The sequence below is a fragment of the Rhopilema esculentum genome, chromosome 13, assembly GCF_057945365.1.
Source record: "Rhopilema esculentum isolate cy_ngs chromosome 13, ASM5794536v1, whole genome shotgun sequence".
Classification (NCBI taxonomy): domain Eukaryota; kingdom Metazoa; phylum Cnidaria; class Scyphozoa; order Rhizostomeae; family Rhizostomatidae; genus Rhopilema; species Rhopilema esculentum.
In genome coordinates, this window is record NC_142827.1 from 1,131,381 (window position 1) to 1,154,031 (window position 22,651).

The 22,651-nt window shown below is 35.9% G+C and overlaps 2 protein-coding genes and 1 long non-coding RNA gene across 6 annotated transcripts in view; 1 reads left to right on the forward strand and 2 right to left on the reverse strand.

The window, feature by feature from the left end:
- LOC135691650 (uncharacterized) overlaps positions 1-2,797 on the forward strand; it is a 44,775-nt gene extending 41,978 nt beyond the window's left edge. Inside the window, exon 3 of the long non-coding RNA XR_010516772.2 lies at positions 2,386-2,797. This is a non-coding gene — a long non-coding RNA (uncharacterized LOC135691650). The remainder of the gene's footprint in view (positions 1-2,385) is intronic.
- On the reverse strand, positions 487-9,277 carry LOC135691648 (endonuclease V). 4 transcript variants are annotated; one of them, XR_010516770.2, is made up of 10 exons: positions 9,062-9,275; positions 7,945-8,125; positions 7,386-7,520; positions 6,316-6,355; positions 6,044-6,156; positions 4,611-4,682; positions 3,317-3,445; positions 2,212-2,398; positions 1,831-1,977; positions 603-1,389 (listed from the first exon to the last, which is right to left on the reverse strand). XR_010516770.2 is itself a non-coding variant. In XM_065209582.2 (9 exons), the coding sequence occupies exons 1-8, from the start codon at positions 9,106-9,108 to the stop codon at positions 2,231-2,233; spliced, it is 885 nt and encodes a 294-aa protein (XP_065065654.1). In that variant the 5' UTR covers positions 9,109-9,276; the 3' UTR covers positions 487-1,389; positions 2,212-2,230. The 4 variants fall into 4 exon arrangements, 2 of the variants coding, with proteins under 2 accessions (XP_065065654.1, XP_065065653.1); XR_010516771.2 differs by lacking the exon at positions 4,611-4,682 and having other exon boundaries at positions 487-1,389; positions 9,062-9,277; XM_065209582.2 differs by lacking the exon at positions 1,831-1,977 and having other exon boundaries at positions 487-1,389; positions 9,062-9,276.
- A 2,771-nt stretch (positions 9,278-12,048) lies between these two features.
- LOC135691799 (uncharacterized) lies at positions 12,049-22,132 on the reverse strand. The gene is made up of 6 exons (XM_065209777.2): positions 21,307-22,132; positions 19,005-19,304; positions 18,477-18,788; positions 16,121-16,205; positions 15,483-15,688; positions 12,049-14,642 (listed from the first exon to the last, which is right to left on the reverse strand). Exons 1-6 carry the CDS (start codon positions 21,743-21,745, stop codon positions 14,185-14,187), a joined length of 1,800 nt encoding a protein of 599 aa, XP_065065849.2. The 5' UTR covers positions 21,746-22,132; the 3' UTR covers positions 12,049-14,184.
- Between the last annotated feature and the right edge of the window lie 519 nt (positions 22,133-22,651).

Here is a 22,651-nt window from a genome sequence, read left to right on the forward strand (position 1 = left end):
CCACACTAAAGAATAACAGCAGAAATGTGTTAGCAGCGAGTTAATAATTGCACTTGCCCGTTCTCTAGTCAATATAAAAATGGTATAAATTGATGAAAATAAGCCGGTTTTTGGAAATCTGGGCGCCCTGTTCGGTAGCATGTCATGATTTAAAATAAAAAATTGTCTCTGATTTAACAGGGACGAAGCCCAAGCCCCTGACACAGTTGCGTTGTAACACAGGCCACTGGGACGGAGCACTGAAACGAAGGGCGATTCACTCTTGCAACAACGTACGAGATTTCCACCAAAACAAGAGGATTTCCAGGGATTTTTAGATAAAGCATTAGGATTTTCATCAAAGGTGTACGGGATTTCCATGAAGCGAGGTGTACGAAGATTTTTTGGGAGCCAAGGCCCCCCGCCCCTCCCCCCAGTATCTCGGTCATTGGTTGTAGTTGCTTAACGTCTTTGGCTGGGTTAGCATTTTTTTGTTTGCTGTTAAGAATTAGAGGTTTAAGATAATAGTAGCAGACCGGCTGATTTCCAAGTTCCCGTTCATCTTGAATAGTTTGGTCTTTTAAAGTAAAGAGCCCACGCATGCCCCCCCCCCCCACTTTTTTGGCGAGCAAAAATATTTCAAAAGAGGCCCTGTTTTGAAGCACTAAATTTAATTTCGAGCTAAAGAAACTGACCCCTCCACCTTGAAATTCATGGCGTGAGCCCTGAAGTATATCAGAAGTGTATTCCAAATTCCAAAATGGGTTTCCAATGTAAGCGTTCAGGGAGAAATCAGGAAAAGGTAGAAAGGCTTGTTTCCATAACTAGGTTGAAAACTAGAAATTTTGTTTCCTTTCGGGGAAAATGCGCGAAAAACAGTAAGGAAGTCATTGCTTGCGTGATGCGGGATATGGAAGAATATTGGTGCAAACATGCAAGATGCGTGAAGCCCAGAAGACCTGCAGTAGCTGTAGTCAGGGCTGTAGTTGTAGCTATGGTAAATCTTAGTAGTAAAACGTTTTGCGGTTCAGGATGTCGTGTTCATTTAAGAGTTTATGAACGTTGCACAAAACCCCTGCCAACCCGCTGTCTCTATTAACAGAAACAACTTGTGCCGTAGCATCAAATTAAATGCCGAATTTATGCCAGGCCTTCATTGCCATAATGTGAAATCTACATCAAAACAATTTGATGAAGTTGGTCATAAATGTAAAGAGACAATTGTTATGAATTCGATGATAAATGCCACAATCTTTTCATCTATAATTTTATAAAGATCCATGTTTTTATAAAAGGTATAAAAACAATAAATTTTTAAGTTTAAAAACAAAATCTATTTACACACGAAATGTTAAAGAAAGAGTTCTTTACAGTTATCCTTCGAAGTACATTGGGAGTGAGTACATTGGGCTGCAGAAAGAAGAAAATAAATTACTCAAATACTGTTTTTTGAAGATTTTATAAGTAAAAAATTAAATATATATGAAGTTACTTTACTGGCCGATAAGAAATGGCAAACGTGCTTTTATGAAGAACAGAAAATAATCAATTCTACAGCACCAATCCGCTTTATACTCCAAGAACAGACGAAGGAACCCTGGCTCCAAAAATCTTGCATCAAACCCGAAGGTTGCAAAAGATCAAACATTAATTCAAGATACCTGTAGTTTTAAAGAACTTTAACGAGATAACTGATGGATAATAAAACCTAAGGAATCTTTCGAAACTGGTTGATCTTTGGTCGAGTTTTGCTACATAGGTTTTCATTGACCGTTCCTTGTCTATAGGTCTGCTATTAAATGTTGTAAAGAGTAATCTTTTGGGCAATTATCGAACTTTAAAAAAACTCACGTTGAGTTGCTCAACCTCACGTTTCATTGCCAAGGTGACTCACGAGAAGAGCATTTGAGTACTTAAATGCTTGAAGCGGACAGCTATCCCTTTGCCGACCGACCACCTCTCACTTTCACGATACACGTTTGGAGATGATAACCAATTCTACAACGAGTATTAGTGTTGTTAAATGTTTTTGGTCTAAAATCAGCTGTGAGATTGCTTAATTCACCATTTTCATTTTATTGCATCTTTTCTCGTTGTTCTGCATTGATTCTGCCTACTATGAACTGGCAGCAGTTTTTTTCGTCACTTACTTCCTAAATCTATGGGATATTGTTGGTACGTTATACGAAATGTATCTAAACACGTTGTTACGTCCTTAATTTCAACACTTACCAAACATTGATCATGACATTCAAAGTTCTGAAACTTCCACTGCATTTACGATGGATTGCATTTTTAATCTTTTCGCTAGTTCCTCGATTTCTTCGTGTTGTTTAGAAATACCTTTCCAATCAACTTGACAATCTTGGACGAGTATTTCATAATTATTCCTCATGTATTCTCTAGAAATGATGTCTGCCTACAAAAAGATCAAATATCATCTTGAAAAGTGAGTTTTGATTCTATATCGTAATATTTTACTATTACCTGAATCGTGCCAAGTGACAACTTGTACTTTCTATTTTTATAATTTGCATATAACGTGCACTGCTTAGCGCTAAATTTCAAGAAACTGCGAAATCATGCTTGATATATTTAACATAAGGTATTTCAGTTTAATATTCATAACCACAAAAGCAGCCAAACAATTTCACTTTATTGGAGCCTCAGTTTTGTGCTGTCTTCACATATTGGAAAACCATTCGTAAAACATTATGAAGTCTATAATATTCTCTGTATTAGAAATGGTTTCAAACGATGCTCAAAATGTTCAGTAATTTTTTTTTGACTCCAATCGTTTAAGCATTCAAATAATTCATATGGGTGGTTAGGATTATGACAATGGGGGAGGCCCATTTTTTCTGTAAAACATATAGAAATGACTCTATTAAAAATAACGTACAGAGGTAATGCACAAGTATGTACATACCAACACAGTCATTGGAAAGAGGGTTAAGAGGCAACATGTGCACATTTCTTATCTCAGTACGATCTACAACTTTTTGTTTTGGGGACCCTCTAGAATATTGGGGGCCCAGGCTCCCCTGCCCTTTCTACCTACTCCCTTGAAATAATTGGTGAACTTCCTTGCCATGAGGCTTCCAAGCAACATTGCTACATAACGCAGCGAACCAATCATTCACTCACTAAATGGTCGAATCATATACTATGGGAAACGGGTTTAAAATTACAAAGTGTACAAAACTAACCGCGGCATGCAACGTACAAAACAAATTTAATAGCAAACAGCATTGACAAACTTTGGTTTGAACAAGGCTAGAGTAAATACGAAGTCGTCTGACAAAAACAATTGTAATTTTTTGTGGAGAAACCTTACCTGGCGAACCGGTTCGGGTATTCGATACTTGCAGCATTTTCCGACAATCTTAACGGCATTATGTAGACTAATTTTATGTCCGACAGATATGTATATGGGCTTTCGTGTATCTTGGGTGCTTTTGAATGCCTATGGAGAAAGGATTTGCTTTATCGATTTCCAAATACACGATTCTTTAAGTGGGTGTTGATAGAGTAGAGCTAGTGTTTGAGAGCCTTTTTCATTCAATGAATTGCGGAGAAATAATTTTCTATATTATCCAAATGATATACGATAGGGATCTGAGTATTTAGGCAAGGTCAACCACAGATAAATGTTGAATATATATTTCTAATTGTTTTAGAAGATAAGGCCAGTGACCAGTGGTTAGTGTCCCAAATGCTCCGTTCAACGAATTTGATACATACCGTATTTCCTCTAAAGAACGCCGCGGCGTTTATTACAAACTCACAATTTTGGCTGCGGCATTCATTAGAGGGCGGCGTTCAATACAAAATGAAAAGTTTGTCAAATGAAAAATGACAAGAAAAATGCGATGAAAAAGGATAAAAAGAATGTCAAGTCCCGTCAGAGTCATCGTCTCTATGAGATAAATCCTTCATGGCTTTCGAATAGTAAGCGCATAATAGATTTCTTACTTCTTGTTTGGTGGGTTTTCTGATGAACTCCGCTTTTCAAGATGCGACGTTCAACAGAGGGCGGCGTTTATCAGAGGGCGGCGTTCATTAGAGGAAATACAATATTTAAAAATCGAAACAACTGCATTGAAAAAAGCAAACCTTTCCTAACATACTTAAGCTTTTTGTCTGACACTCTTTACCGGTTAAAATGTCAGAATAATTGTTGAAAATTCTAAGCTAGGATATACATATACACAGTTGAGGACAAAATATTTCTTCGCCTAGTATTTTCTATCAATGATCTGCTATTTTATACTGCATGATAATTCGCAAAGATTGAGAAAGGGCGTCAGACGTAAAGATTGAGTATATTTTGAAATGTCAGTCCCTTTTAAAGCCATTTTGAAGTTTCATACCAACAAAAACGGTGAACATCGTAATTGTTGTTGAAAAATGCTGAGTAAAATACTGTGTTTTAAAGAAACAACTGAGAGTGCACCCCATTTGGAGTCTGATTTTAATATATAAGCCATATAAAACCGGTTAAGAGCAAGGGGGTAAAGAGAAAAAACACATGATTTAGAAATAAGCATCAAGGCAGACCCTTTTTATTGTGAATATTCTTGCAATTCCCCAAATTTCTCAACATTCAAGATGAGCACCATTAAACTTACTTCTCCAAGCACAGTGTTGGACTCACTCATCAATTGAAATGAATCTCCAGCATTCACCAGCATTGTAGATATCTGAATATGAACAATTTTTTTGCGGTACAGAATTTGAAAATGGCTTTGAAAAAAGCAAACATTTTACAACATACTTAAAGCTTCTTCGTCTGACACTCCTCAGAGCATAAAACGTCAGAATAGGTTCCGAAAAAACACGTTTGAAAAATATATACCCAGTTGTGGATCGAAATAGGCCAATCAGAAAAACGCAAGCACAAGACCGGTATAGTTGACCAATCAGTGCCGCGAGCCTACAGAAAAATTACCAATGGAGTCCAAGAGAGAAAACGAACTCCTTCTGTCTACACAATGGCGGCTTTTTCGTTTTTATGTAGATTGACTCCAAAACTGCTAGATGGAAGGACGACCGGGCTCTGCCAATTATCCGAAACATGTCGTCATTATAGAGTTTTGCACAATCTGGGTTGTCTAAAAGATGTTGACCAATGGCAGAATCACTTGTTTTAACAGTGTTTCTAGACCTACAAGATCGAGGAGGCTGTTCTCTTTGAGGGGCGGTTTTGTTTCGTATGTTGGAAGGAACATGCTGTTTTATCCTATCCCCCAATCTGTGGGTTGTGCGCCCTACGTAGCCAGAATCACACTGGCACGTAAATTCATAAATGACGGAACTTTTTTGTTTGGTAGGGACGCAATCCTTTTGAATGGATGGAAGGGCTCTCCTAGTGCTGTAAACAATCCGAGGATTGACAGCAAAGAAACAATTGGTTATGGCTTGCCTAATCTGACTCTCGAATCGCAAGGAAGTGTTACCAATCCATGGTAGTTTCAAATAAACTGGGCACTTTTGCGGACCAAACTTTTGAACAGCCGAAAAACTTGCGATCTTCTCCTTAGTATAAGATAAAATGACGTCTTCAGGATAGCCGTTGTCCAAGAAGATCGTTTTGAGTTTTTCCAGTTCAGCGTGCAGTTTAGATTTCGAGCAGATCATAAGTGCCCTATGTACTAATGTTTTGACAAGGTTGACTTTGCGTTGTTTTGGGCAAAATGAATTCCAGCGTATGTACTGACCGGTAAAAGTAGGCTTGCGATATACACTGGTAAGAAATCCAGTGTAAGACTTTTCGACCAAAACATCTAAAAATGGCAAGGAATCATTTTCTTCCTTTTCAAACGTAAACTGGAGGGCTGGGTGTAGGGTCGAAAAGTCTAACACTGGATTTCTTACCAGTGTATATGCTATTCAATTACGAGAAGAGATTGTATTCAAAATGGAAATAATATAAAAGAACCTAAATTTCTGGACATAAGCAAGATTTTATGTAATAGATTGGCAAAAAAGAATGCCCCATTAGGTACTCAGGGTCAATTCCATCATAAAGGTAAAAGTTAAATTTGGAAGAATAAGGCAAAACCTTTTCTGTGTGCTCCTCATTTTTTTCAAGGCCACCCACATGAAACAGCTGCTTTGCAACCCCAACAGTTGGAAGATCTGCTAGGACACCAATGTGACAGGCCACTCCAAAACCTTAACATAAGAAAAAACATATTAACTGAAAGCAAAAGATAGCAAATTATGGTTTGTTGTCAATTTGAAACAAATTTTGTCACAAAATATTTTGACCAAGACTGGTCTTTGATATCAAGCTTGCTAAGAATTAAATTGGAAAAATACAAGCTTCCTTACCTCTGGGGTGCAATAGTCCATTCCCATCCACCAAGAGAACCTTGAAAGACAAGACAACACATGTTTAGCAAAAAACCATATAAAAGAAAAAAGAAGAAAATAACACAAAGTGTTTTGCTTAGTTATTATCAACTAAATGTTTGAGAACAAATTGCATACAAGCAAAAAGGAAATGAAATTTGCTCATATCAAAACATCTTAAGAAAACTTCACGTCTTATTTAGGGCAAACTTTCCCAAAGTCTATTCTTGTTAAATCCGAAAGGCATTCATACAACTGCAAAAGCAAATCTCATCTGCAGCAGTTGTCTTGCAGTTTATATTGACCTTTCCAGTACTATGAATGCCTTTTAGATTTAACATAGACTTTGGGAAAGTCTATACATAGGACCATCACTAGATATTGTGCTAAAGGGGGGTGGCAGGGGGCGGCACCAGCTACAAGGCTTTGGGGGGAGATCAGACAAAAAATCTTAGGCCATGTTCTTTTACAGGGATGCCAATTTCACCTGAAGGAAAAGCCCGTTATTAACTTTTGGTTAAATGTAAAGGCAATTTTAAAACAGGATAACATCTAAAAAATTATATTGTAAAAATATTACCCCTCCCCTAACAATTTCTCCTCCAATTTAGACGGAATACAAAATCAATCCTGCTGAGAACTGGGGGGACATATCCAACCCCCAGCCCCCTTTGTGGCACCAGTCCTGGGGGGTGCTAAAAATATCAATAATTTCAGTAATTTCAATAATTTCAATTTCAAATCATAACTTCACATCATCAAAACAAACTATCATACACTTGGCTTGTCAAATTGTCTGTTCAAATGGAAGGTTTATAATACAACTGACCAGACAATGATTAAAAAAAAGTCAAAAACTCACATAGTCATGAAACATATGTTGATGACTATGTTTTAATTTTGTTCTTATATGAAATATTTGTCCTTTTCATTTCTTCCAAGTAGGTTTATTCAAGAACCTTTGGCAATTTTACCTTTTGGTATTCAAAACTAATTTTGGTATTAACCTTGAAAAAACCACAAGAAGCAAACAATAATTTTTTTCTAACCTGAGGAAAAAGTTCTGGCTTATTCTGTTTCAGTTTTCCCAACTCACAAACCAAATAAGATGCTTCACGGAAGGCAAGGTATTCTGGTATATATGGTGAGGTCAAATGAACAAAGGTGCAGCTTTGGTATTCTACCTACAGGCAATTAGGAACATTGCAGTAAAAACATTGCATCTGTCATTACTCATGCATTATTTTAATAATCAAGTAACTAATAATTTAGAAATTTTAATGGCAAAAATTCAAACATTAAGAAAAAAGGAAATTATTAGATTGCATTAAAAATTGAAGCCATAACATTTTATTGAGTAATCAGGAACAAAACAGTCTGGTGGAAAAACAATTCAATACTTATCAAAAATAATTTTTAAATAAAATTAAAATATAAACATGTTAAATTAAATCATATTTAACTAATATTGCCCTAGCACAAAGGCTTCTTTTAAATGTAAGTAAATTTTACAAAACATAACAAGTTTCTTGATGTGTTAAGTAAATTGTAAATATAGTTTGTGTGGATATCACTTTCAGAAATGATTGAGAAAAGAGAATGAGTTACCTTAAGATCAGGAAGACTAATGACAACTAGTGCGGCACATGCATGCACTTTGTCATCAGGGTTCTGTGCAAACGAAATATCAACACCGCCAACTAATTTGATATTTTCAACATCAAAGGCTTCACTGGATGAATCTTTGTTCTCAATTATAATCAATTTTTCCTTCAAGTCTTTCTGTTCTCTAAAAACGACCAAGTAAGGTGATTTAATACTAAATTTCCAGACAATATATTATGAAATGCCTGGTATTGAAAAAGCTTTCTGAACCTGGATTTGCCTTTACTTTTCTCTATATCATTTGATATCTTTATTTCTACAAAGTTAACTGCAGGCTACACACAATTTTAAGATAGATTATTAAAAGATTTCATCATAAAAATCCCTGATCAATGATTCTGCTGTCTGAGTCAATTGCTTTTGGCTTCAGCATTGTGTTCTTTTAATTTTGAACAACAAGTCTATTGAAAATGTATTGTATTATTTACTTGAGTTGTTTATTTAGAGTAGACTTTCAAAATGAGGAACTTGAACCTGAACCAAATGTACTTTCAAATGATCATTTAGAAAGGGTTAGAGTTAGAGTTGGACTGGCACCTAAATAAGAGCCCGGGTTATTTCACTGTGGGGGAGTAAAGAAAGAAAAAAATAGAAGTCTCGGACCTTATTTAGACCGCATATAGTTCTTGTAAAATCTATACCTTACTGCATTATCTTGAACTGGACTAATCAAAATAATTCTCACATAAAAAGGACCCTTTAAATAAAATCCCTGCTGGATAGGGCCCTTTGGACAGCAGCTTGGTAGCCAAACTATCTAGTCCCTCCTCAGTTAGTGTTAGGGATAGGGATGTCAATGGTGTTAATAAAGATTAACTAAAGCCAAATCAAGCAAAGACATGTCCTACAGGGCCCCTGAATGCAGGCGAATACCCCCTGATTTTTGCAAAACCATTTGTTTTGAATCTTTTAGTTTGACCTTGCCCCCCCCCTCATTTCCCAACTTGCATATTAGCCTCCTTTCCCGCTCTACCTAGACTGAAGTTTTGTCTCAGATGGCGGGGTTTGAGTCTTCGACTCGGTTGCAATCGTACATGATACACAAATGTTTACTTCCTACTTGTTCCATTGCTCCAGTTGTGCGATGAGTTTCCCTTTCAAATCCATGACCTTGTCAGGTCTGTTGTGCGTGGCTGCAAAATACAACAATGTACATATCTAACGAGTATTTTTCATGTGATTTAGTGTATATACATTTAAAGTGGCAATATAACTAGTTGAACTACAGTCGTTTGAAGTCCGAATATGATTCAAGGAAGTATAACTTCAAATTCAGACCATAGCCTCGCTTTCTTGCAAAACGGCTCCTCCGGTGCTTCATGTCATTGCCCCCGTTTTGGACAAAAGTTGTCAAAAAACGTTACCGTAAATCATCGAATTGCTCCCCCCCCCCTCGAAAATGCCCTCTTGTATAAGCCCCCACTGCTACCGTAAATCCTAAAATCGGCCCATCTTGATTTGTTAGTTTTTGCCATCTGAGGTTGCCTATGGCGTTTTATTGAATTACAACTACAAATTCGTATTTTTGGTAGTAAGTAGTTAAATGCTCATAAAGAAATTCCTACTAAAATAAACGAGGTCTTTTAATAATGTCTTCTTAATGTCTACAATAATTTTATAAGCCATACCCCCCCCACCCATCGTATAAGCCCTCCTCATATAATCCGCCATCCAAAAATATATAATACCTAATTCGAGGATTTATGGTATTTGTCCGAAAGTATTTCGTTCGAAGGTTTTTAATTTTAACAAATAGAAAAATGCAGATAAATGCATTCCCAGTTGAGGTAACTGATTTTACAGCATGCTATTTTCATACTTTTTTATTAAAAACGGACTTCAGATTTGAAATCGTCATTTGAAATTAGTCCTTACTGAAAACTTCATGTCGTTTGGACAGTTCGGTCGTAAGTCACCAAATTTTGCATGTAATCTTTTTTTGGCAAAAGTTAATTTCAAGTCTATTGTCTCAAGTAAAAAATTGTCAACGCTAACTGGGCATCATGAAGATATATAATATGGCATGAAAATATAATGAAAAAATATATTTCAGTCATTGATGCATACCATTGCACGTCTTATTTTCCACTACGATTTTCGTTGTTCGGTTTTGTCGCCTCCGTCTTTCTTCAATCGTCAATTTGATTATCAAGTAGGTCATGATTATCTCCATCTATTTCGATACTAGCAATTCTCTTATATCGCTAATTAGAAATAACGTCCCCGAGTCGATGGAGGTAGCTCCTCTTTCCGTCTGATATCTCGGAGACTGGATCCAGAACAATTGTCAGTCTTTCAAGTGGAATTGGCGATGGGTGATATTTTTCATCAAGAATGTAACCCTGTATCACTTTATTCTACAAACCATTTGAGAAATGTTATCGGTAAATGTATCTTTCTCAGGTTCCACAGATTGCCCCCAAAATCAATTATCAACTTTCACATCAAGCAGTGTCATTCCCAAGATAGTATATTGCATTTTGTTTTCCGAGCCAATACCATGGGTACCGAATCCTCAAGAACCAGAGGATACGATATTGTAAACTGATGCGGTGGAAAAAAGTAGTGGGAGCGGAAGAGGGGAAGGAACATATTTCCCCATCTTAAACTATACTTCTGAGACTGAACTATGGAGACTCTGGCGCACAGGGTAGCGAAGCCAGCACACACGCTCTCTCTTTAGTCACTTCTGCTGAAAATAAATTGACAAATTTATAGAAAAACCCCGTGGCGTTTGTAACTTATTTCTTCAAGCTCAACTTAATGTTTCAAAAATTTCACTACTCAATGACAATGACAAAAGCTACTAGAGCCAGCAAACACGCCTTTGTCAACACAGGAAAAAGAAGAGTTCCAAAAGTTGTTGGTTCAGTCTCTCAGTTTGCATTTTTCAAATACGGTGTGCAAAGGCTATGATCAGGGACGGATCTAGCGGGGGCGTAGGGGTGCGACACCCCCTATATTTCTAAATGGGCGTTCCCATCATTTTCCATCAACCTGCTCGGTGTGGCACACAAATTCAATTAGCATCTAATACCCCCAAATCACTGTTGCTTAAATCCATCCCTGGCGATGATGCAGCTTTACATTTTGTTATGCTAGTCACCCCAAGCTTTTTTGTTACAGCTATATTGTCAAAGTTACCTATAACGGATTGACGTAACATTGCAGTTGGTTTCAGCATAAATTTCGGTATCATGCAAAAAGTATTTGTCCACAATGTTTTGGTCTTAAGTTCTCGGAACCATGTAGATCCTGGGGACTCTAAATTTTGCTGGATCAGAAGCTTTATTTTCCACGAGGGGGCGTATAGCACTCATTATATTTCCACAGAAACTTTGCAGAAATTCTAAATTCCAGTTGGACGCTGAAATCCCTCCCACATCCCTATTTGGAATTGCCCCACGCTGTGCAATATATTTGGTTAACATACGCATATCGTTACTGAAAACTAAAGAAAACGGATCTCCATAACAGGTGGGGCAAAATACAGAGAAACAGACAAGTGAATTGGTACATATATTTGTCTCTTAGAATCAAAATTTGATTCTTTAGCTGTAGGAAACGGCCTTTCCAGTTACAAAATTATGTTGAACGCTTGAGGCATTTGGAATGAGTGAAAAATGAACAGTGGTGGTAATTACATTTAGGGTTTATATCAGATTTTAAGCTTCGAGATTATAGGTTGAGGAAATTTGTAACCATAGGTTTGTGACCATAGGTTTAGGGATTAGAATAGAAGTCTAATGTGACAAGAAAACAATTTATTTCTAATTAGTGTATTCTACATTTAAGTCCACCCTCGTCATAACTGCCTTTCAAAGAAAGCCAGAGACTAGCAAAGAAAAACCTCTGTAGCACTAAAAAATCCCATGATAGGAAAACAGAGGGTACCATCCAAAGAACGTTTTCCTTCCTAGTTCTGTTATAAGGTGGAATTACATCTTCCAGTTTCAAATTGTTTATAATTCAATTTCTTCTTCGGCGCTGTCCACGCACGTTGTTTGCGAGATTCAAGAAACCATTTTGCCTACAAGAATCTGCTAGAAAAAGGCTTTCGTTTTTCATATTTTGTATTCCTTGTGCCTGGAAAGAGGAAACTTCTTTTGAATGTTCTTTTGATTTGTGCAAAGAAAAACCAAGCTGAAAGGCTAGCCTCCTAACCCGGTTTCGAAGGATGGAATTCCAAATTCCTTGGATGAATTGGCTGGGTAACAGGGTACCAAATGCTGATGATTATGCATTTGTTACGATTAGAGGTTTTCTGTTCTCGTTATCACATATTTTCATATTCTTGTAGCCTACCGTGTATCATACATTAGGTTATTAATACAATAAAGGGCTACTAGCTTGCTCTTAGTTGGCTTGAAAGCCATAACATTAGATCTAGATCGTATTGACGTGAAGTGACGCAGCTCCTCTGAGCAAAGTAACAACGCAAAGAAAAATGTTGAAGTTACAAATTCACCTGATTTTTTTATTGACTTCATAATACAAAAGCGAATTTTGATACAGCATTTAATCAAACATGTATAATCATTACTTCATAAAATTATTTCTTATATTACAATACTTGACATTATTATCTTAAAGCAAGCCAGTGATTCTAGTTGACTTGACATCATAACTAAATGTTCTTCGAAAAATGGAGGAATGAAAACAGAGAGAGATGGAAAAGCGGTCATAGACCTAAGATATAAGAGACATTTCAATTTGATTTACTAAATCAGGTTTTTAATTCGAAGGCCCTAGTGATGGATTTTCAGGAGTTGAACAAACCGTCTCTATAGAGAAAAACTAAGGATAAATGTTGTGCATCGTAAAAAATCTTGTAAAAGGAATTCAATGGATACCAGTTTTCCAATGCATGCACGTCCAGCTTTTCTAGTCACCAGTGTTTTTGGTGTGTTTATTTACTAAAAGCTGCTACCATCATACCTGAAAATGTTATGTAGAAATAACATAGGGATTCTTGCAGAGTCATTTGTTTTATTACATAATCGGTGTTTAATAGAAATTAGGGAAATTACGAAAGAAAATGTAAATGGATTTGAAATTGGCATAGCTGCTACACAAAAAAATTCTCAATAATTAGATAAAACAAAAGAAAGAAAAATCTTGTATCTAAATTAATTTGCTGTGTGGTAAATAAGGTAATTGAAATTAGTTTGAAAAGTATCCGTCGTGAATACATAATAACAATTATAAGATATGGAGATGTTTATCAAATAAAATCTTTAACAAAGGATTCTAACAAATTCAATATTTAAAACATAAAAAGTGAATGGTTGCCAAGGTGCGTCAAAATTTAAAATGGAAGTAAAATTATAACATTCATAATAAGAAATTAAAATTCTCTTACTTTTTTATTATTTGAATCAAATTATCAAAATCCCGTTTTTTTCATAAAAGCAATTTTCTTAAAAGGTACTACCAAACAAAATAACTTCAAATGGTAATTCATAGCTGGCTTTTTACTTTTCTGAATTGTTTTCCAAAATTATCGTTATGCGGCAATTTTGTATTTATACCCTTGCAATCAAAAGTTTAGAAAGCTGAATCTTCAACTACTCATTTATTTAGTAATCAGGTTACTTCTTCTTTATAGCCATAGTCTTTGCAACTGTGTTATATTTCTAGAGGAAATATCAATAAGCTAAATGCCTGTTGCACTAATGTTTAATAATACAGTTGATGCGGGGTTCTGACCAAAATAATTATAATCCATTCCATATCGTTGATTTTTCTAGTAATACCTTACTTTTTACATTTTGACTTTTCACCGATTTCAATGAATACGACAGCTGCAAACTCCTGTTAGAGTCCTGTTTAAAGGCTCGTGCCTTAAGGTCTCATGCTTTAGAATCTTGTGCTTTACATCAGACCATACCCGACAAAACGTTTCTGCAGCATCCCCTGCCTTTATGATATGAATTCAAAGTTCAACATCATGAATGATGTTCTATACAGAAATTAAACTCGATAAAATGTATATGATTTGAATTAACCCAGCAAAACCCTCTGTGGCTGCGATTGACATGAACGTTGCATATTTGAGTGACATTTTGAATTAAATTGAATGCATAATAAAGAAAAATATCAATATACTAAAATGTCTTTAAAAATCAAATTTCTAAATTTTGCGAATTGAGCTATCTATTTCCGAAAGGGGTTTCAACCAATTCAAACACTTTTAGATAAATTTCTACGTGGCGTAAATGGTGACTGGTCATCTTCTTTAGCTTCAGGGTGAGATGTGTGAACCTGGCATTGGCCTAGAATTCTGTGTATTGAGCCATAGTAGCTAATTTTCCTTTTTGGGGTTATTGAACCTGGCTCCTCTTCAAGGAACGTTCGCCTCTCTTCCATTTCATGATCTTCCTCAGGATCATCGTCATTAGGACAAAAACATTTGCAGTCCATCAAGAAAGGGCAACAACATTCAGCAGATCCGTGAAGAGAAAATTGAGAGCTGCGAAAGTCAAACGTGGCGACTTCAGATTTCCTAGCCAGTCTTTTGCGATGCTGCATTTTGTGTTTTATTCCAAGAAAAAGAACGATAAACAGGAGCAAGCCAGCAATAATCGGCAAAACAGCAGCTGCAGTGACCGCGGAATGATTGCGTTTGTTCTCGGCGGTCTCTGTGAAAAGATTCAAAATACGCTTAGGCATTTGAAAACTCTCTAATATAAACCTAGTATAAAATAGCTAGAAAAACCTGATGCTTTAAAGAAGAACTCTGGTAAACAAAGTGAAGTACACTTTTTTCTTTATAAGAACAAACTTTCTAAGAACACCGAAGCACAATTTTCCAAAAAAATAAGAACAGTTGAAGAATAATCAGCCTTAAATGAAAATTAGCGGGAAAACAAGGCGTTTTAAATATTATCTCTTGTTAACAAAACAGAAGAGCTTTTATCAGCTAATGAACAGTACTTTTAAAAACGAAATGCAAAACTGTTATTCAAAAGTTCGGTCTTAGAAACAATTTATAGTATGTAGTTGAAACAAAAAAGTATGTAGTTGAAAAATCAATGTTGAAACAAAAAAAGAACAAAATATAGATTTCCGAGCTTCTAATTACCCAAAAAATTAGAACATCAAGACTCGGCAAAAATGGTTCTTTTAAAAAAAGAAATTAATGCTTCGTATCAGTAGAAGGATCTTGCCTATCAAACAGTGATGAAGGCTGATTAAATTGAATGACAGAATATTTCATTTAAATCCTAGCAAGCGGTTGCTAAAATGAAAACTACTTGTTATCAAGTCACAGATTCTAAAAGAAAGGTTACATTATGCCAATGAGAATTAGCAATGAATGTAAAACCAAAACTGATTGAATTGATTCTAAAAAGACAGCCTTTTCGTATCTGCACAAATTATTTGTATCTGCATTGGCCTGACTACCGTAAAATAACACGGGGGTTGGTCTTCACAACAAAACATGCTTCTAACTGATTTCAATAAATCCAAGTCCTTACCTTCTGCAACTTTAACGTTGATTGATTTCTCAGCAAAGCTTACAGTATTGATAACTGTCACATTGACGCAGTAATCCCCACTGCGGTGAAATGTCAGATTTATAGTATTCTTACAATTGTGATACAGACGGGTCGGACTGCATATGACGTCACTCGGCAGTTTGCAGCTACCTCTCGCTACATACCAGCAAAATGACAAAGGTGCACTATGAATAAAATAATATAAGACTACAATAAAAACAACCCTTAGCAGTTCAGTTTATTTAGATCTTACGAACTAGTTATTTAGAAATTGTAAGTTTCAAGGCACACTAGCTACGTCGGCAGCGATGGTGTTGCATTAAGCTTCCTTTTACACGCAGAAGATTGATTCCTGCAATGTCACAAAATTTAATTCGTAAAATTTAGGAAATGATCTTTATCAAATTAAAACGACACAATTAAGTTTTAATCTTAAAATATTTCCTTGAGAGGCAGTATTTATGGATCTAACAATGAGGCATTTAGCAGTAGCCCTTGTCTGCCAAGGTTGTCTATATCAACATGAAATTAAGCACCAACAATATTTAAGGGAATTTGAGATTATTCAAGATGTTTTTAAGGTTGCATAACTCCACTGAGGTGAACAAAAAAATTACCTTCCTTTGCACGAAATATTGAATTGCACTCTGTTTCCTTTCTTCAATTTTGATTGACTTTTGACATCTAAGTCTTTTATTGGTTCTGTTGATAAAAGATAAATTAAAATCATGAAGCAAAATACAGTAAAACCTATCCTTGAATCAGCCATATTAATGTGACGCTGTAACAAAGATTGATATTATGAGTGAAAGAAGGTGTTGTGTAACGAAGAGAAAGCCGGAAATGGTTAGAGCACAATAATGAATGACTGGAGAGTCCAGGGCAAGGTTCGACCAATGATCTGGCTGGTTGTCCACCATTACGTGATCATATATGGACTTCAGCTTTACCTTTACTGCCCACAAAAATGAACTAAAAACACCAGTGCTTTCATACTAATTGATAATTTGCTAGAAAAAGAGCTGTTTTGACTTCATACTTGTTTTGATTTGAATGAGAATTCAAAGATTTTCTGGGTACAATGGGGTTGAAAAACTCATACATGGGAATATCAATTGCACTACTTGCCACAAATCTTAATTGAATGACTATTTAACGACAGAAACAAACATTATCCAATTATTTCAGAAAACGGAAACCTGCTTAACATATAGCTTAATCTAGTTGTAGGGGTGCTGGAGGTGGTCAACACCTGTTAATCCTTGCTCTTTTAGGCTACAAGAAAGCACCTGGAATTTTAAATTCAATAACGATGCATAAACATGTATTGTCATGAAATTGGAGTTGTGGGTGCAAAAATCTAAGTTGAGGAAAAACAGCCGCTGAAAGTTAACAATGTTCTTAACTATCAATGACATTTATCCCATATGTACCTTCCCTGTTGCCCAATGTTTTGGCTTCTCTGTGCCCCATCAACAGAATCACCTCCATTCACCAATAATCATAAAATTACAAGACTGAATAGGGCATAAGAGATATACAGTTTCACAATCAGAGAGAACACTGAGCTCTATTTATACCATTCTTTGCTGCCAGATCTTAACTAACTACCCTTTGACTCTATACTTGAGGCAAACAATCAGAACGTTTTTCATACCTTTAAAGTTTTCTGTAGCTCATTTAATAAGTTCTGTGATATGAATACTGAAACCAATTTGATAAGGTAGATTTTAACATTGCTTCTCCTCAACGCTCAGAAACCTATAGAGTACCTCGTAAGGTAGTGGTAAAGGTTTTCTGGACGAAAACATCCACTTTTCCATTTATTCACATTCTACTAGCCTACTTTCAAAGCACACAATGATATCATGTTTGATACTAATAGAAGTTCAGAAGGTCTCTTTTCCTTAAAGTTTTGAGTTGAAGTCTTAAAATCGCTTGACCTTAACTGACCATCCTTGCTTTGCAGTTGTGGTTGCATGTCTTTTTTGAAATAACTAGTTACAATCGCATGGCACATCCATGTATCCCATGTGCGGCAGTAAAATCCATTTTTTCTGGACTCACAATTCCTCTTTAAGTCATATTACAGGTACAAAAAAGTTCTTTTGTACCCAAGGAACCAATCAAATGCCCCAAAAATTTGCACACAGCTAGAACAAATGTCGGGTAACCAAAGTGTGACTCAAAATTTTTGTATTTGCTCTGGTCCAATATTAATAGCCAAATACAACTGTTGGAGGGAAGAAAAATTGTTTGCCCATTTTTGACAAGGTATAGATTCAAAGAGAGAAAGAATTTGAAAAATCTGAGACTCACTTTGGTAGCATAGGATCTGCACGTCCTGCTGATATAAGTCAGATTTTGTTAAGATTTTGTTACCGCAAATGCAAGAGTACAAAAATAACTTTTGAAGGTTGGTAGTACAATCTTTCAGCAATATATTTGACTGGGAAAATATCATTTTATGGTATATGCCAATCATTTTGATATGGTTGGAATCATCACATTTTTGTGCATCCAATGATGAATCAGATTCCATTAATAGTTTGGCTTTTTGGTAGAGAACCAAACATTGTGTCAAAAACTTTAACCGTAACCTTGATGACAGCACAAACATCTATTTTTAAAATTTTTTGAATTTTGATCCCATAACCTAAAAGACCATCATGAAATACTAAAAACAGTGATCAAATCTTTCATTCACCATATCTCACCTTATTATTGACATACTCAAATGATCTTCCATATTTAGAAGTATTTCAGGGTGTTGTTTGGTTATATGGTCAAAATTCTAAAATCCCAACAATCAGGTTTTTATAATGCCAAGCTTAAGAACTCTATTGCATGCTGTATCCCCTAAAATGTGTGCATATCAAAACTTTGTGTCTCTGTGTACACAATTATTATAACTCCACAAAAGCATTTTATTTCTGCACAAATAAATAGAAACCAAATTTGACTCAAACTTACCTCTGATTGAAATGTTTTTATGAAGCAAGCTATGGTATTCTCTTCCATGTTGAGATGCAGATACTCCAACTGCCACAACAAAATGCCCAGTATCATCATAAACATGTGTGGTATTACCCAAGGCTGCCTCTATTGTTCCATCTCCATAATTCCAAATGTATGAGAATGTAGCATTTGTAAATGAGGAATATATGTCCACAAGTTTGAACTGGAAATTGACTAGTCCAATTGGGAAGCTCTTTTCTTTTGAAGGCAACATTGGATGATTATGATCATCTTCTTTCCATGTTAGAATATACCCAGTAAGTGTAGCTAAAAGTAGAATACAGATTTAATATGAAATACGGTTACCAACCCCTACCCTAAGACAATTGTGACTGCACATGCCCAAGCCAACAAACATGCAAATGGTTTTAAATGAGCTGAAAGCCACAAATAAGTAAACATTATTTTCATTTGTTTTATATTAGTTATCATAAGTAGAAAGAAAACCGGAGTAAAAAACATATTAGATAATATTGCACATACCTTTGATAGAGACATAAAGTGAAGTTTGTCCACTGTACAATTTTCCATCCTTTCTAAGCGTAGAAGATATCTGTATGTAAAACAAGCCTTCACTTTTGAATGTATGATCCATACTATTCCAGGTTGTAAATTTGGTTGGAGTTCCATCATTAAATATCCATGTGTAGTGTACAATTAAACCTCTGAAGAAGTTGCTGGGGTCATGAATATTTGCAATAAGATTTGCCATTCCTGCCTCGATTTTTCCATCATGGATGATTTTTTTGTGCTGTGTTAGAGTGGTTGACATGCTCAAAAAATCTGTAAATCAAACAGACTCCATTTTGGCTAAAGATAAACCCAACTTTTCTCTTATCTATATAAGGGCATTGACACTTAAAAGTAGCATATCAGTTAAAATATTTTGACAACAAGCAAAGATTTTAGTGAGGATGATAAATTTTTCTGGGAGAAAATTTGCATCTTGAGAAGATCATTTTGTATAATAATTATTGCTTGCTGCTGGCCATTTTCAACTATACATGGACATTTAAATATCTCCACTAGGAGGGGATAGCTTGGGAGTACTCAACTGTGATATAACTTATACAATGAAAGAAATGAACTGAACGTTTAAGCCTACAAAATTGTATCTTCTTGACATTTAAACACCAGGAATAAGAATAGATTTAACATATCAGGGAGGCCGAAGAAGATTTTGGAGTGGGGGGCTATGAACAAACTGCCAAACTTTTGTGGTAGTTTTTCCCTATTTATCTTTGATGCCATTACCAGATATCATAGTTCAGCAAAAAAAGTGAGGGGGCTATAAACTGCCCCTAGCCCCCCTTCCCCCTATCTGGTGTGCTTGTATATACATAAAAATAGAAACTTTTTGTCTTCTTATCTTCTTAATTCTGGAAAAGACAGACAACAAATGTAAAATTGGCTAGAATTGACCGAAAGCAGCTGGAAATCATACTGAAACAAAATAGAAATACAAAACCTATGGCTCATTTGCCTCCTAAAGGCCTTAGCACCTGTCAATTTTAGTCTTGTCTTGTATTGCAGATTCTTACATTGTGAAATGAGGAAACTTAAGGGGTTACGGTGGATTTCCTTTTCACAGTATGGATGGAAAACGGAAAACATTATATGGTACAAGCATGTGCAGAATATATTTTGACATTTAAGAATGGTATGCCTACCCTAAAGTTGAAATCAAGGCAACTTTTTTCCATGAAACATGACCGTTTGACCTCTCACCCAAACATACTCGAGGCATTGCCTCATAACTTCAGCAACAAGCTGTGCTTTGAAATCGAGTTACTATCATAGTATTACCTTTCCCTTTTGCTTTTTTTCTTGCAATGTTTTCCAACGATATTACCTTCTCCTATTTCTCTCTCCTTTAACATTTCTATCTTATCTACTTTCAAAAGAAAATCATCAGATAGTTGTCTAGCATAAATATGCCCCTTCCCAGAAAGAAATGGAAAGGAAGCCAGAAGTGGTAGAAATTGATAGGAGGAAATTTTCGCAATTGTTTACCCTTCACCAATTTCTGTTTCCCCTCCATACCGTGAAGTGGAATCCACCTTTAGATTGTCTTAATATTTTATTCCTTTTTTCAGCTATGGATTTTAGGGAAGGGGCAATGGAGAACTACCTTAAAGAAATCCCAAAAAATATAAATTAAAGTGAAATAAATAGCCTGTAGTAACTCCATACATTTTATTTTATTGTTAATATCTTATTATTTTAATCATTCTACTTTACTTCAAAATTCATAAATCAAAGTCATTTCTTTGTTTTTCAAATTCATAGTTTTGACAAGATGTCTAGACCCCAGACTGGAAACTTTGCTTCTTGCGCGGGCAAGTTTATTTTGAAAATTTGAGACTGCGCGCCTGAAATCATGCACTCTTAGTTATTTTTATTGTTAATAATGTTAAATCCCATTGTCAAGGGATCTAGGGGATTTTGCGCGGCCAATATGCAAAAGCGCGCAGAGGTGTGCGCGGGCAATATATTGCGGGCGCGCAGCAAAGTTTCCAGTCTGGTCTAGACCAAAATGGCTAGAGAGAGAGAGGGAGAGAGAGAGATATATATATATTCAACTAAAAATAATGAAAACACAATAGAATTATTCAACTTTGATATGCCAGAAAAAAATTCAGCATAAAGATCCGTTCTACACTTTTAAAGTATAAAGAAAAGTTAAAAAGAATCCCAAAAACTTTCGACAGTAAAATTGTAATTCAGTGATGAATGAAGATGAAAATCAGGCACAACCACACTAAGTGTATGTTTAAAAACTAACCTATGACTTCGACAGATGATGAATTCACGGCAACTCGAACCCATTTTCCTGTATGCTTTTCCAAAGCATCGATGTAAAAATACACTGATTTACTTCCTGTGATTTTCCACCAGTCAACTTCTAACCTTACTGAATAATTGTATGTTTCCAAGCTCATCCAGCGATATGGTATAATTGTCCCCCATTGGTATGAAATATAAGCTGCAGCTGAAGTTTGAACTGTTACATTGAATACTGTTCTAGACCCGAGGATGGTAGGCCCATCGTTTGTTATATTCAGTGTCACAGGAGGGAAGCTGTTCTTCTCCGTCTGGGTTGCATTGTTGATGTTGGCGAGTGGCACTGCGTTGCTTTCGGAGGCAGTTGATAAAGTTGCTTCAACTCCAATGGATAACGCGATTATAACAACCGAGTAAAGAAAAGCAGTCCTATTTTGCATCGTCCTTCAGGCCCGTCGCTTTTACTTACAGGCCAATTTGAACACATACTGTTTCTTATATTGGTAGCAGACAGTTGCTTCCCACACACAGTGGCCTAATTCGTTATGTTGTTGAGCGCCTCCACACGTTCCTTGCCTCATGGGATGAAAAGTCAGATTGGCCCTCTAGATAATATCTTGTTCCTCTTTGGATCTCACTACAAAATAATTATATATGGTTGAATATTCAGTTTGAACAGCCTTGGAAAGTATACTGTAAAAATTCAAACACATACATTGGTTTAATGTTGTAAGCGCCATTGCGCTTATTCCATTTTCATTTTCAAAGTAAACTTTACTTTCAAGTAAATAAGAATTTTTCTTTAATCTAAAAAATCGGGTTGCTCTTACAGTTTCTTGTCTTACCAATGCTAATCAAGCAAGCTGTTCTTCGTATTTATGCATCTCTCGGTAGAAAAGTATTTGTGAATCAGGGTCAATGCGAATATTCAATTTTTGGCGAGTCTCCTTCAGTTTAAGATGATGTCCACGTCTATCATGCAACTCTCATCCTGCCAAAAGTCTTGGAACAACAATGTTGGTTTGCTATCAAACGGGCTAGGATTTTAGGAAGCACTTTCTTTTGCGCTTCTTTTATGATATTTCTCTAAATCATCAACATTGTTTTAGGGGGAAGGGGGCCGAAATAGTAATTTTTTTCATGAAAGGAGTGAAAGATATCAAATGCAGCGTAAATAGCCTGGTGTTACAGGTACTTTTGGCAGGCATTGTAGATTAAATGTTTTAATCCATAGATAATTTTTGTTGCTCATCTTTGCACTGAGGCCCAGTTCATACGCCGCATTTCTGCCGTAGCGAATTAAACTGACAAGTCTGAAAAAGTTTAAGCGTTAATTGAATGCGGCA

Bases quoted from the DNA above. Each gene is read 5' to 3' on its own strand.
- LOC135691648 (XM_065209582.2), bottom strand. From the start codon at position 9,108: ATGGATTTGAAAGGGAAACTCATCGCACAACTGGAGCAATGGAACAA. The intron at 8,126-9,061 runs GTAGGAAGTAAA...GGTCGTTTTTAG, and splicing joins CAACTGGAGCAATGGAACAA to AGAACAGAAAGACTTGAAGG. The intron at 7,521-7,944 runs GTAACTCATTCT...AATTGCCTGTAG, and splicing joins TTAGTCTTCCTGATCTTAAG to GTAGAATACCAAAGCTGCAC.
- LOC135691799 (XM_065209777.2), bottom strand. From the start codon at position 21,745: ATGCAAAATAGGACTGCTTTTCTTTACTCGGTTGTTATAATCGCGTTA. The intron at 18,789-19,004 runs GTATGTGCAATA...TTCTACTTTTAG, and splicing joins ACTTTATGTCTCTATCAAAG to CTACACTTACTGGGTATATT. The intron at 14,643-15,482 runs GTAAGGACTTGG...ATCTTTTCACAG, and splicing joins CAACGTTAAAGTTGCAGAAG to AGACCGCCGAGAACAAACGC.